Source organism: Physeter macrocephalus, chromosome 21 (assembly GCF_002837175.3).
Source record: "Physeter macrocephalus isolate SW-GA chromosome 21, ASM283717v5, whole genome shotgun sequence".
NCBI lineage: Eukaryota > Metazoa > Chordata > Mammalia > Artiodactyla > Physeteridae > Physeter > Physeter macrocephalus.
The window spans coordinates 62472820-62486860 of NC_041234.1; the positions used below are offsets into that span (position 1 = coordinate 62472820).

Genomic DNA, 14041 nt, shown 5'->3' on the forward strand with positions numbered 1-14041 from the left:
AACCACAGTGTCCTTCAATAGCTGAATGAGTAAACAAACTGTGGTATATCCATGCCATGGAAGAATAGTTAGTAATAAAAACAAATGAGCTGTGATGCCTGGAAAAGACTAGTGCATATTTCTAAGTAAAACAAAGCCAGTCTGAAAAAACTAAATACTGTATAAGTCCACTTATATGGCATTCAGGAAAAGGCAAATCTATAGAGACATTAAAAGCCAAGTGTAAGAGGAGGGGTGAATAGATGGAGCAGAGGGGATTTTTAAGGCCAGTTAAACTAACTATTCTATATTATACTGTAATGGTAGATACATGATACTGTGCATTTGTGATAATCCTTAGAATTTGCAACACAAAGAATGAACCCTATTGCACACTATGGACAGTAGTTAATAATAATGTATCAATATTGATTCATCCATTGTAGCATGTCTACCTCACTAATCCATGATGTTACTTAGAGGGGAAACTGCTGGTGGAGGGGAAGTATATGGAAATTCTCTGTAAATTCTGCTCATTTTTTTCCCTGTAAACCTAAAACTGCTCTAAAATTAAAGTCCATTGATTAAAAAGAGGAAGAGGACTTTTACCATACCCAAATAAATGTGTTAGAGTGGTAGATTCCAGAGAGAGACATCAACAAAAGTGAAGGCTAAGGTGAGTTAAAATTGCAGAGAGCTACAACTAGTCCAGAAGGGCTAGAGTAGAGCATACACAGAGGGATATAGTGAGATATCAAAGCTAGAAAAGTATTTTCACATGAAACCAAAGAGCTTATATTTTATTCTAGAGACAGTGAGTAGCCACTGAAAGTCTTAAAATTGGAGTGAAAAAGCAAATTAAATGGCATAGGAAAACCAGGAAGACAGGTTACCTTCTAGGCATGGTGGGATTGGTGCCTGTCTGTAGAATGCAATATATCACAGAGGAAAACATGACTTGGAAACCAAATGAATGTGATATTTTAGAGGGAAGATAAGAGTATTATTGAAGTTTGTAACCTTAATGGCTGGGAGGAGGTGGTGCCATGCACTTACATAAAAGTTATAGGAGTTGCCAGAATACCAAGATGGATTAGAAAGAGTGCTTATAGTCGTCTGCCTGATGTCCTTGTGGTTGACAGGAGAGAAAAAATCCATTTTGGTGATTTTTAAAGAGTTTGTCTTCATTACCATTCTATTAAAAGTTGCTGTACATTTCTGACATGTGACTAAATGAGCCAGATTGCTGGAGTGCTGTGTATTATTGATGGCTCTTAATGTTTCCAGCTTTGGGAAAACGTTGACTTACATAATTCAGTATTTGCATATGCTTTGCATGTGCAGCTCAACTGGGGTCACTGTTAAACTTGCCTGTAATATAAATATTAGCTTAAATTCCAGTGTACTATAGTCAATTCATGGTTAGTTATTGTAGGTCATGATCTGAAATTGTGACTTTTAAGCCCTTCATGGTTATTTGAAGTGTTTGATGAATTATATTTTAAAACTGTCAATGGGCTGTTAAATTCTGTTTGTGGTTTGCATTTAGTTTGCATGTCAATTGGACTTTAAGTAGGCATATGACTTGATACCGCCATGTGGTATCTGGATGATGCTGGAAAACTTTGGAGAATGAGGAAAGATTGTTATACTGCTAAGGGAAATGTAAATTGAACAAAAGTTTATTTAAGCATTTGAGAGGTAAATGGAGGCACTGATGGCTACTTTTCATCTACGGTTTGATCAATTTTCTATTAAAATACTGAGTAGATAAAGAAGAATTGGAAGTCTATAATTATCTTGGGTTTGTGGTAAATGAGAACCTTATACAGAAATCTATGTATGTTATTGATGGTTGCTATTATATGGAGCATAAAGTGAAGGTTCTTAGCGGAAGATAAATAGTGATTAATTTATATTATGGAATATCCTATCATTATAGCAAAGGTGTATGATGGTTAACGTTTAAAATGCATATATATCTAAGTAATTTTGAAAGCTTAACTGAAAATAAACCAATTTAAAACGGAGTGCAGAAATCCATTTTGAATTCAGTGTTTACATTGTGTTCAGGCTTTAAATTAATAGTCATAGGAAAAAGGTTTCACAACTGAAAAGTATGTTTTGATAGATTGCTCCTAAAAAGGATTCAGAGACTGAGCCATAAGTGAAGTGATGGGGAAAAGTTTAAAATACTTTATTAATATTCTTTGGGGATTTGGAGTCATAGGAAGTATAGAATATGTTTCCCTTCTGGGGTTCCATGCAAAATTTGTTTCTAGCTTTTTTATTATCCTTGTGTAATTCTGATAACAGTGCATTTTGTGGCTATCTTTATCAGAAATATTGGTGATGTTTGTATTCTTTATTTACGAGTTTCTTTAATAGAGATAACCACTTTAATGTATGAGACCTGTCATATCCGGAAGTTTGTTTTATTGTGCTCCTTTTGAAATTGTTTTGTTAATGACTTTAATTCAACCATTATTGTTGAACACAGGAGATAGACTTCAGATCAATTCACAATGTTTCTTCCTTCTAGCCTCCTTTTTGTCCTAAAAATATGTGTGTAAAGTGTTTGTATTACTGTTACTGTTGTTTAGAGGAATGATACTTAAGGGGCCTCTGAATATATGTCCTATAGATTCATTTTTGTACACTTGCTGTTGTGATATGGGAAGCAAGAAAAAATGAGGGGATGGCAAAGAGGAAAAAGGGATGTTATTAACAGTTGATAATTGTGTGCAAGATGAACACAAACATTGCCCATAGCAGAATGTTAATAGTCTGTAATAATTTAGGAAAATTTTAGGCAAGCATGTTTTAGAACATCTGTTAAAGATTGCTAGTTTCTGGGCTCATGTCCAAAAGAAGGCAAGATTACTATAAAGACAATAGTTTAAAATACATTATAAAGTGCTATGGTTTACTTATTGTAGTCATGTTAACATCTGTAATGTTAGGCTAACTTTCCTTATCCTCTGCTCAAAGGTATTTCTTCACAAATCCCAACCTTATAAGGGAAAAGTAGACAACTATTTTAATTTGTTACCATTTTCCTGATGACATATCTGTGGCTGCCACAAGTGTAATGTGGATAGTACTTGAAAGATATTAAGAAATTCAAAATATGTGAGAAATATTTCACATTGCATAAGAAAACAAATGGAATTCTTGACACTACTCAAAAATATTGGTATTTGTTATTAAACTGGAAAACAGGCTGATATTTTGATAGGGGAGTTATTCCTTACAGACAAAGGCTCCAAATTAGAGCTATACACATTCATTTTAGAGATTTATAACTAAAAGAGTAGGACCTATTCCAAGTCTTATTTTCTTCAATAATTCTGAAGCCTAGAGAATCTATATCTTATCATACCAGCACCACTATTATGTCTCCTAAAGAAAGAGTTAAGCTAGAAACTATCTACACATCAGTACATTATAATGTTTAAAAAGAAAGTTACTTCTTTTTGTTAAACAAAGTGATGTTCAGCTCAAAGATTTTTGTTTGTTTTTATAAGTAAAAAGTTTGAACCTTGTAACTGTTTTGGGAGTGAGAGCATGAACAAGGAATATTGTTAAATAAAAGTCTGTGGATATAGGAATATTTTAAAATTATAAAACAATGTTAAATCCCATAAGTACTATTAATTTCTCAAAGAGATACTAGGATATATTAAAAATTCATTAAAAAAATTCAACAAGAGTGAAATATAGATTTTTTTAAAAAATATTTTATAGGATCAATTTTGATGTGATTTCCCTTTGTCCAAACAATGTAACTAATGTAATAATTTAACATGCGCTGTCTCTTTTAGGACTGGATCTGCCATTTATGATGATGCCTCATCCCCTACTTCCAGTCAGCTTACCTCCTGCATCAGTTGCCATGGCAATGAATCAGATGAACCATCTCAATACTATTGCCAACATGGCTGCTGCAGCCCAGATTCACAGTCCACTCTCTAGAGCTGGGGCCTCAGTTATAAAGGTAAGAATCATGATTTAGAAGAGGACAAAGGTGTTAATTACATGTAAATTTTGATAAAATAATAGCAATACCACTAGATCTTCAGTATAAACACACAGCTCATTGACTCAGTTGCTTAGCATAAAGTATTGATGAGTTTGATTTCTGACTAGGCCTGCTAAGGTGTTTTTTGTTTTTTATTTTTGTTATTGTTGTTGTTTGTTTTCATTAAATGACCACAGATATGACCTTTAATTCTAGCTTCCTGTCTTGCATTCATGAGAACAGTGTATGGGAGGTGTGCCCAGCTAAGGACAGAGTAGAAGAATGTGCAAAATCCATTCCCATTGCTGGTGTGAAACAAAGTAACCACTGCATCTTTTTGGTGTTTGTGATGCGGTTGTGGAGTAGTATATACCATACAAGACTTATAGTCAGAAAGACCTGAATTTCAATTCTTATTCTGCCAATTAATAGCTGAATGACCTTGGATATGACAATTAACCCTCCTGAACTTGTTTCCACAACTGTAAAATATAGGTGATAGTAATAATCTATACCACTTATTTCATTGGCTGTCTGGAGATAATGAGTAAAATATAGTTTAAAACTGTGAAACATTAAATAATTACTTATGATAATTTATATCATTATCATCATAGTCTAGAATAAAATTTTTCAAAATTTCAGGACAACTGGGTAATGAAACACAAATAATATTTTATAATCCTCCTTATGTCTCCTATTAGTTTGGCACATGGTCTCTCTGCCCTCCAAGTAACTCGTGAACTAAGCTGTTTAATATATTTTTCCTTTTGTTGAGGAGATAATATAAGGGTATATAGGATCAAAAGAGTATAGTTAATCCGGTCAACCCTTGATTTGTTCCTTTGTTCCTCCATTTATTCAACAAATATTATACTCTTGATATATACACATCACAGAGAGCAATATAGGATATGAATAGGACATAATTCCTGACTTCCAGGACTCACAAACTAAACTTAAGACAAACAACAAGTACCATTTAACTTACATAAAAACACAGACTGTGATGGATAGCATAGAGAATAACCAAGTATTACAAGAATTTAGAGGAGGGAGAGATCAAACTAGATTGGAGAAAGAGGGAACAAGAATCACAAATGGCATTACAGTTGATGGATTTGAGCTGGGCCTTGAAATATTGATATGATTGTAATAGATGCACATGGGAGTAAAAGAAGTGAAGGCAGAAGAAATGTGAGATTCTAGACATTTTTGTTCCATTTTAAATTAGCTTCCAGTTTGGGGGACTTCTAAAACAATGAAGAAAATTTAAAACATAACCTTTGTAGGAAAGGAAAAGAAAAACTGATAAATTTTTATTAAGCTCCATATATATTTCCATGACCAAGAGGCAGTGTGCTTCCTGTAAAGATTGTGGTCCTCAGTGAATTAGTCTACCCCAGCTAATCAGAGCTCTGTTTGAATACTTGATCAGAACGTAAACCAGGAATCAGAGTTGTCTTTGAGACAAAAAATCACCCATGAACATTATTTAAAAGATGAAATAAGTTTCCTATGATTTTGAAACTGGATGGCTACCACATAAATGTGACCGCACAAAAAACAGGGATTCTCTATTATGAAACAAAACATGATTTACAGTAATGGAATTGTCACGCTTACTTTGAAATGATGAAAAAATACTCTCAATAGAGGCATGATTATGGCTCTTCAGAAGTACCTTTGTTTACTTTCTTAATGACCATTACTCAGACTGAATCAGCTATATTTGGGTTGAATGTTTGGGACTTTTGATAGCTTTGTGATGAATTTGGATCAAAGAGGCACTTGGGGATGGAGTTCATGACTAGTATTTGGTTATTGGTGGAGATAACGATTGAAATGGAAAGGATAATTATTTTTTCCTTTAATAATCCAAATATTGTTAATGTATAAAAGCAATATAGCTATATTTTTGTTTATTGCTGATTTGTCTATTTCATATGCAACCTATTTTAAGAGAAAGTCAGAACCTTCACAAACACAATTGGATGCTGTTTTGTAAAAGTTGACATAGATCACATGGTTATTTAAGTCCTGCAAAAAAATTTTTTTTACAAAGGGTTGATTTCAGTGAATACATAGTGAGAAGCTTTTAATATAGTTGCCAAGTTTTTCTTGTTTATTTTTGCAAAGGTGCTATTGTATGATAGTAACATTATTAGTTTTAAAATAATATTTCACAGGAACTACCATAACAAAAATATTTTAATTAATTGACAAATTAGGTGTTCATATGTTAAAACCTCACCCCTTCTTTCAAGAACTGTTATCAATATGATACTAGCTATGTGGTACCCAATTATATGGACAGAAATTTCACACCTCTGTTGATCGATATTTCAACAGAAATTTGTTTTCAATGTGCTTCTTGGTGAAGCACGTTTTCAAAGTTCAATCTATTAGAATATCACATGCAGTGGGCAAAACTATGAATTGAGAGTTTATCATGTACTACTACTTGTGGCATACAGGAACTATTCAAAAAAAACACATTTTCTCTATTACATTTACAGATTATTTTTATCCTGGTAGTTTGTAATAAAAAAACAGATATTTAAATTTGTATTACTCATTGTAATTACTCACAAAATATTTGCATTGAAGTCATCAGATCTTTTATATTATATTTACCATTTAGAGGTAAACTGTCCTTCCAAAATTTGAATGATCAGAAAATTTAACATTTAACATTTAGAAATAAATGACATAATATGGAATTTGATTTTTTTTCTGACAAATCAACTATGAATTAAGGAAAGCCACAACAGCTTGCTTCACAAAACCTCTTTGCTGTGTATTACATTGTCTGAGCTCAGGCGGTCTGCTATAACAAAATACCATAAAATAGATGGCTTAAACAAGATAAATTTCTCACAGTTCTAGAGGCTGGGAAATCCAAGACCAAAGTGCCTGCGATTATGTTCCTGGTGAGAGCTCTCTTTCTGGTTTGCAGACAGTCATCTTCTTGCTGTGTCCTCACAAGGTGAAGAGAAAGAGAGGAAGCTAGCTCTACCGTGCCTCTTCTTATAAGGGCACTAATCCCAACATGAAGTTTCCCCCCTTATGACCTTTTACCTCCCAGAAGCCCCATCTCTAAATACCACCACATTTAGGATTAGAGTTTCAACCCATGAATTTTGGGGAGACAACCTTTCAGTCCATAGCATAGACCATCTAATGTGATTATAGAGTCATCTAGGAAAGCATCTCTGTAGATAAAAGTCAGCTAGTATTTCCATTATATCCCTACTTTCAAGTGATTTAAAACACAGCTGCAGAAAAAATATATATATATCAGAAACTTGATATACACAGTAAGAGATTATAACACATTACAAAAAAAGTCAAAAATATGTGTTTAGTTGTATTAAAATTTACAAATATTCACAAAAAGAGCTACCAAACTTATTAATGTGTTTAAATTATCCTTATTGTTTGTATATCTTTTTTTTTTACTTTCAAGTAAAATTTTTCCTGTTTTCATATCATTTTTTTAAATCTCTGGAATTAAAAAAATGCTGTGATATTGTTTTCAGAATCCTTCTAAACACCTGCTACTCTCCTTTAGCATAGTTTGTGTTAAGCTGATGCCTGTGTGTTATCACTGATGCTCATGAGACTGTGATCACAATTTCCTTTGGAAGCTGGACTTGCAGTATGTGCTTTGAATATATGAGAAATAGAGAATATCAAGTTAGTGAATGACTTGCTCTATAAACCATATTTAATTTCCAGCACTTAGCATTTCTTTTTTTATATTTCACATATTTTGACATTTTTATTGTTAAAGTGTTTTACTTTATTCTTTTTCAAAATATTTTCCCATTTGGTTATTACAGAATATTGAGCAAAGTTCCCTGTGCTATACAGTAGGTAGCTGGTTAACTATTTTAAATATAGCAGTGTGTACATGTGTGTCCCAAACTCCCAGTCTATCCCTCACCCCCACCGCATGCTTCCCTGTGACAACCATAAGTAGTTTCTCTAAGACTGTGAGTCTGTTTCTGTTTTGTGTATAAGTTCAGTTGTATCATTTTTTTTAGATTCTGCATATAAGTGATATCATATGATATTTGTCTTTCTCTGTCTGACTTCACTTAGTATGATAATCTCCAAGTCCATCCATGTTGCTGCAAATGGCATTATTTCATTCTTTTTATGGCTGAGTAATATTCCATTGTATATACGTACCTCATCTTCTTTATCCATTCATCTGTTGATGAACATTTAGGTTGCTTCCAAGTCTTGGCCATTGTAAACAGTGCTGCAGTGAACATTGTGATGCATGTATAGTTTCGAACCAAGTTTTTCTCCAGATATATACACAGAAGTGGGATTGCTGGATCATATGGTAGTTCTATTTTTAGTTTTTAAGGAACCTCCATACTGTTCTCCATAGTGGCTGTACCAATTTACATTCCTACCAACAGTGGAGGAGAGTTCCCTTTCCTCTACACCCTGTCCAACATTTATTGTTTGTAGATTTTTTGCTGATGCCCATTCTGACTGGTGTCAGTTGATATCTTATTGTAGTTTTGATTTGCATTTCTCTAATAATTAGTGAAGTTAAACATCTTTTCATGTGCCTCTTGGCCATCTGTATGTCTTCTTTGGAGAAATGTCTATTTAGGTCTTCTGCCCATTTTTTGATTGGGTTGTTTGGTTTTATAGTATTGAGCCACATGTGCTGTTTGTAAATTTTGGAGACTAATCCTTTGTTGGTTGCATCATTTGCAAATATTTTCTCTCATTTTGTGGTTGTCTTTTTGTTTTGTTTATGTTTTCCTTTGCTGTGCAAAAGCTGTTGAGTTTAATTAGGTTTGTTTATTTTTTTGTTTTTATTTCCATTACTGTGGGGGATGGATTGAAAAAATATTGCTGCGATTTATGTCAGAGAGTGTTCTGCCTATGTTTCCCTCTAAGAGTTTTACAGTCTCACTTTTAGGTCTTTAATCCATTTTGAGTTTATTTTTGTGTGTGGTGTTAACGAGTGTTCTTATTTCATTTTTTTACATGTAGCTGTCCAGTTCTCCCAGCACTATTTATTGAAGAGACTGTTTTTCCTCCATTGTATAGTCTTGCCTCGTTTGTCATAGATTAATTGACGATAGGTGCATGGGTTCATTTCTGGGCTTTCTATCCTGTTCGATTGATCTATATTTCTGTTTTTGTGCCAGTACCATACTCTTTTGATGACTATAGCTTTGTAGTGTAGTCTGAAGTCAGGGAGCCTGATTCCTCCAGCTCCGTTTTTCTTTCTCAAGATTGCTTTGGCTATTCGGAGTCTTTTATGTCTCTATACAAATTTTAAGGTTTTTTGTTCTAGTTCTGTGAAAAATGCCATTGGTAATTTGATAGGGATTGCATTGAATCTGTAGATTGCCTTGCGTAGTATAGTCATTTTCCCAATATACATTCCTCCAATACAAGAACATGGTATATTTTTCCATCTGTTTGTGTTGTCTTCGATTTCTTTCATCGGCATCTTATAGTTTTCCAATACAGGTCTTTCTTTTCCTTAGGTAGTTTATTCCTATGTATTTTATTCTTTTTGATGTGATGGTATATGGGGCTGTTTCTTTAATTTCTCTTTCTGATCTTTTGTTGTTAGTGTATAGAAATGCAACAGATCTCTGTGTATTAATTTTGTATCCTTCCAGTTTACTGAATCTATTGATGAGGTCTAGTAGTTTTCTGGTAGCATTTATAAGATTTTCTATGTATAGTATCAAATGTATAGTATCATGTTGTCTGCAAACAGTGACAGTTTTGCTTCTTCTTTTCCAATTTGGATTCCTTTTATTTCGTTTTCTTCTCTGATTGCCATGGCTAGGACTTCCAAAACTATGTTGAATAAAAGTGGCAAGAGCGGACATCCTTGTCTTCTTGCTGATCTTAGAAGAAATGCTTTCAGCTTTTCACTGTTGAGTATGATGTTAGCTGAAGGTTTGTCACATATAGCCTTTTTAATGTTGAAGTTTGTTCTTTCTTTGCCAACTTTCTGGAGAGTTTTTATCATAAATGGGTGTTGAAAGCACTTAGCATTTCTGATTAAAGTGCCTGGGAGGAAATATTTTAATATTCCTGTGCTTCACTTTTTCTTTCTGTAAACTAGATCTCTCACATTCTTTACACTTCATTTCTATGTTTCCATTTCTTCTGATTGAGTCTACATCAGAAAACTGGTTAGGCTAATCTATAAGTCATGTTAACTCCTAATCACAATTCATGTTAGCCAATTTGGCATTTGTTAGCAAGTATATTGTTAGCTATTTGAATCAGAAGAAGCCACTGATATCTGGTTTAAAGCCATCCATATTTTTTGTTCTTCATTGATTGAGTCCCTATTATGCATCAGGTTGTTTTTAAGGCTTATAACCTAATGGGAAGAGACAAATAATAAATAGGATTCTTTATGAAAAATTTAAATAGATAAAATGAACTAATATGTACTATTTTGAAAACATGCTTTTGCTGATTTTGTTTTATACTCCATGAGACCAGGATTCCTGAGTCATAAGAAAAATGGAAACTACATATAATGATTTAAGTTTTCCTACCTTCTCTGAGCTTAAAATTTACTTGTAGATGATTGTCAGTGTGCCATGTTTGTCCTTAATTTTCAGGTTCTTTAAAAGGACCAATATAGAATGCATACAACTGTGATTGCATATTTGCATAATATGTGTTTTAATAATGTGACAGTGTACTTGTGTTTGCTTGAATGCTCATAGACTCAAATGAATGCAACACTTAGTGTACTTATTCCTAATCTTGTTATTTGCCTAGTCTGATAATGTTGAACATTAGAATGAAATAAAAAAACCTTCAAATCCCTATAATAGACTTAAAAGTTCAGTGTTTTAGGTTTATATTTGGTCCAGCATCCAGTGGTGTGTCTATAAAGCAGCTCTTCATAAACAAAACAAAATAAAAAAGAAAACCTCTGATTTATAACATTTGCCAATTTCTATGGTGTAAATATTCCCACCATGGCTGATTTCAAGTTAACAACAGCTTAACACTTGGCTCACAGAATTACTGTATATTTAACAATTAGCTCTAGTTTGAGCAAGACAACACTCTCCTTTTAAAGCATTACATGAAATATGAAATGTTTATCAAATCAAACTTTCTATGCCAATATTCTCCCATATCCATGAAGCAAATCAAACAAAATCTTTTCAAAGCAGTTTACTTATTATTTTTTATTTCTTCAGAAAGGCATAACATGTGAGTCAAAGTTTGAGAAATCTCTATAAAATGAATGAATAATTATTTTCTTTGACAATTGATATTATACCAGCTTAACATAGAATAAAGTCAAATTGGAAAGAGCATAATTGCATTTGTGCCTTTTCCTTCTACCACTGTGTAAATATTTCTACCCTAGTGTGAAAAAAGTTAGGTGATTAGAGGTGTTGACTCCTGCAAATATCCTTAGATAGTGTAAGCTAACCCAAGGGAGACTAGACCTGGCTTCATCTTTTTAATTTCCTTTTCACAGGTAGGAGAGAAAACCATAGCTTTTTAGAGCTCTTAGAAGTGAGGTGACTTTTAGAAGCTTAGAATCTAAAGAAAATATATATATTTGCTTATGGTTTAATAAATTTCCCCACCTCCATGGTGGTAAACAATTAACAAAGTATCTTAGGCAGATGCATAGCACATACCTACTATAGCAACACTATTCAATATAGTAGCCACTAGCCACATGTGGCTATTTCAATTTAAATTAATTAAATAAAATGAAAACCTCAGTTCCTCAGTTTCAACTAGCCACGTTTCAACTGCTCAATAATCACATAGTTCTTGACTACTATATTAGATAGCACAGGTAAGGAACATTTGCGTCACTGCAGAAAATTTTATTGGACAGCACTGTTCTAGAGCATTAGATAGGATGGTTGGAAAGTTCAGAATCACTAGTAATCTTTGGGGAAAAAGGATAATACAGATTGAAAAATCAGCAAGTGTATTGAAATTAGCCTTGAATTTGGCCATAAATGATAGCTATTGCTGAATATTGGCTTACTCCATTATTATTGTCATCTTTTTCTATTAGAAAACAGAGAGCAAGAACACAGAATTCACTGATTTAGCTCTAATATGTGCAAAGGATCATGTTACATTGCTTTATCAAAAACACAAAATGAAACAGGCAGATGCCCCATCCCCCAAATAGTTTATAGAATTATATACTGTTTCTGGCTAGAGACATCATAGTTTGTCAGCTAAGTAAGATGCATTGAGAAGATTTCACTGGAGGCAGTATGGCATGATGGGTAAGAGCACAAGCTCTGAAATCATATTGTCTGCCTGTATTTGAATCCTGGTTTCAAAATTTCTTTTTATATGACTTTAGGAAAATTAACCTGCCTGTATCTCAGTTTGCCTTATTTCCCAATGAAATGGGGATAATAATTGTACCTACTTCATAGTGTTAACAAGAGACTTAAATGAGACAAACTTGTTAACACACTTAGAGCACTGACATCTAGTAAATACTCAGTATATATGTTAGCTAATATTATTTTCTTTTATTATGTTTTATACTTATGTTTTCTTTTATTATGTTTTCTATACTCATATATAAATAGTAATAAGTAGAAACCAAAATCATGGCAGAGAGCTAGCCTGAGAAAGAAGTAGCTTTCCCTATATACATTTATCTGTGCAACTTCTTATCAGTACCAGGACCAAGGGTTCCCCACCATTAGATGCATATACAGGTATTGGACCTGCCCTCTAGAGAGCATCTGTTCATGTGCAATGGCTGTTTTGATCTCAGTGCCACAAAAGAAAAGTTAGGGATCTGGTGGGGACTGGAGAGAGGTGCCCATTCTGATATCAATATTGATCTAATTTGTATTTTATTTTAAATTATCTTTGAATATTTATATGTGGATTATTTAGTCTTTAGCCTGAACTATGAGCATCTACACACCATATGAAGACACTCATAGTCCTTTCTTTCATCCTCAATGGGTATATTAGTCACTCAATAAATGTTTGTTGCATGAATGAATGAAAACTAATGATTCATTGGATATTAAACTTTGGGGAGTGTTTTCAACATAAATGATCATTAGTGATACAGACGTTAATTCTCAAGCTGGAAAAGACATTATAAGTTGTGAAAAAAATTTTTTTTGGTTTTGGTTTTGTTGTTGTTGTTTGTTTCTGTTTTTTGGCCAGAAACTAGTTTGGGAATATTGTTATGCCAAGCACATAGTCTTTAGGTCTGGCTCAGATCTCTTTACTGTTGGCTCAGATATTAGCATTTGTAGCTAGTAACTAATATAACTATAACATGAATTGAAAATTGCATTAAGATCATTAGGCTTTCAAAGTTTTTCATCCCTCAGTTATATTACTCAATGTGGCAAAATCCTGACAGCAGAATAGGTAAAATACCTGACTGATATGAAAATGTATTTTCCTACATTTAAATATTTTATAATACAGTTTCTCTGTATTTGTGGGAAACTGTCATATCAGTGTGCCATAGTTTTCTCTGATAACAAATTTAAGAAATTTAAGTAAGAAGCTGTTATTTGGCTGTTTACCAGTATCATCTGATTAGCTGTGTTTTTTGTTTAGCTGAGCAGCTGGCAATTAATGAATTGATTGGAAATGGTCACAAGGCAATGGCATTAGCATGTGAACATCTGGTATTAAAATTAGTCAACACAGAGAGGGTTTTTTTGTGATAATTCACATTCACTGAAAAAATCACTAGTTGAGTCTTATTCTAAGTGCTCTGTGGAAAGATAAAGCTATTACTGTTTTTAGAACGTGAGATGAAGATGCATTGAGTGAGAATTAAGGTGTGTGTGTGTGTGTGTGTGTGTGTGTGTGTGTGTGTGTGTGTGTGTTTGGATGGGTGGCAGACGTCCAAGCCTACAACATAATTTGCAAGCCATACATATTCCCACTGAACTATCCATTCTCCCACTCGAGGTCATTTACATGCTATGAACAGATATTATGGCTGATTCCCTTCAGCTGTCAGCCTCTTCCAGAACAAGTTTC

The 14041-nt window shown here is 33.4% G+C and overlaps 1 protein-coding gene across 1 annotated transcript in view; it reads left to right on the forward strand.

Moving 5' to 3' along the window:
- DACH2 (dachshund family transcription factor 2) overlaps positions 1 to 14041 on the forward strand; it is a 658986-nt gene that overhangs the window by 510783 nt on the left and 134162 nt on the right. The window contains exon 6 of the mRNA XM_024129482.1: positions 3804 to 3976. Within this exon, the coding sequence (XP_023985250.1) occupies positions 3804 to 3976 (173 nt within the window). The remainder of the gene's footprint in view (positions 1 to 3803; positions 3977 to 14041) is intronic.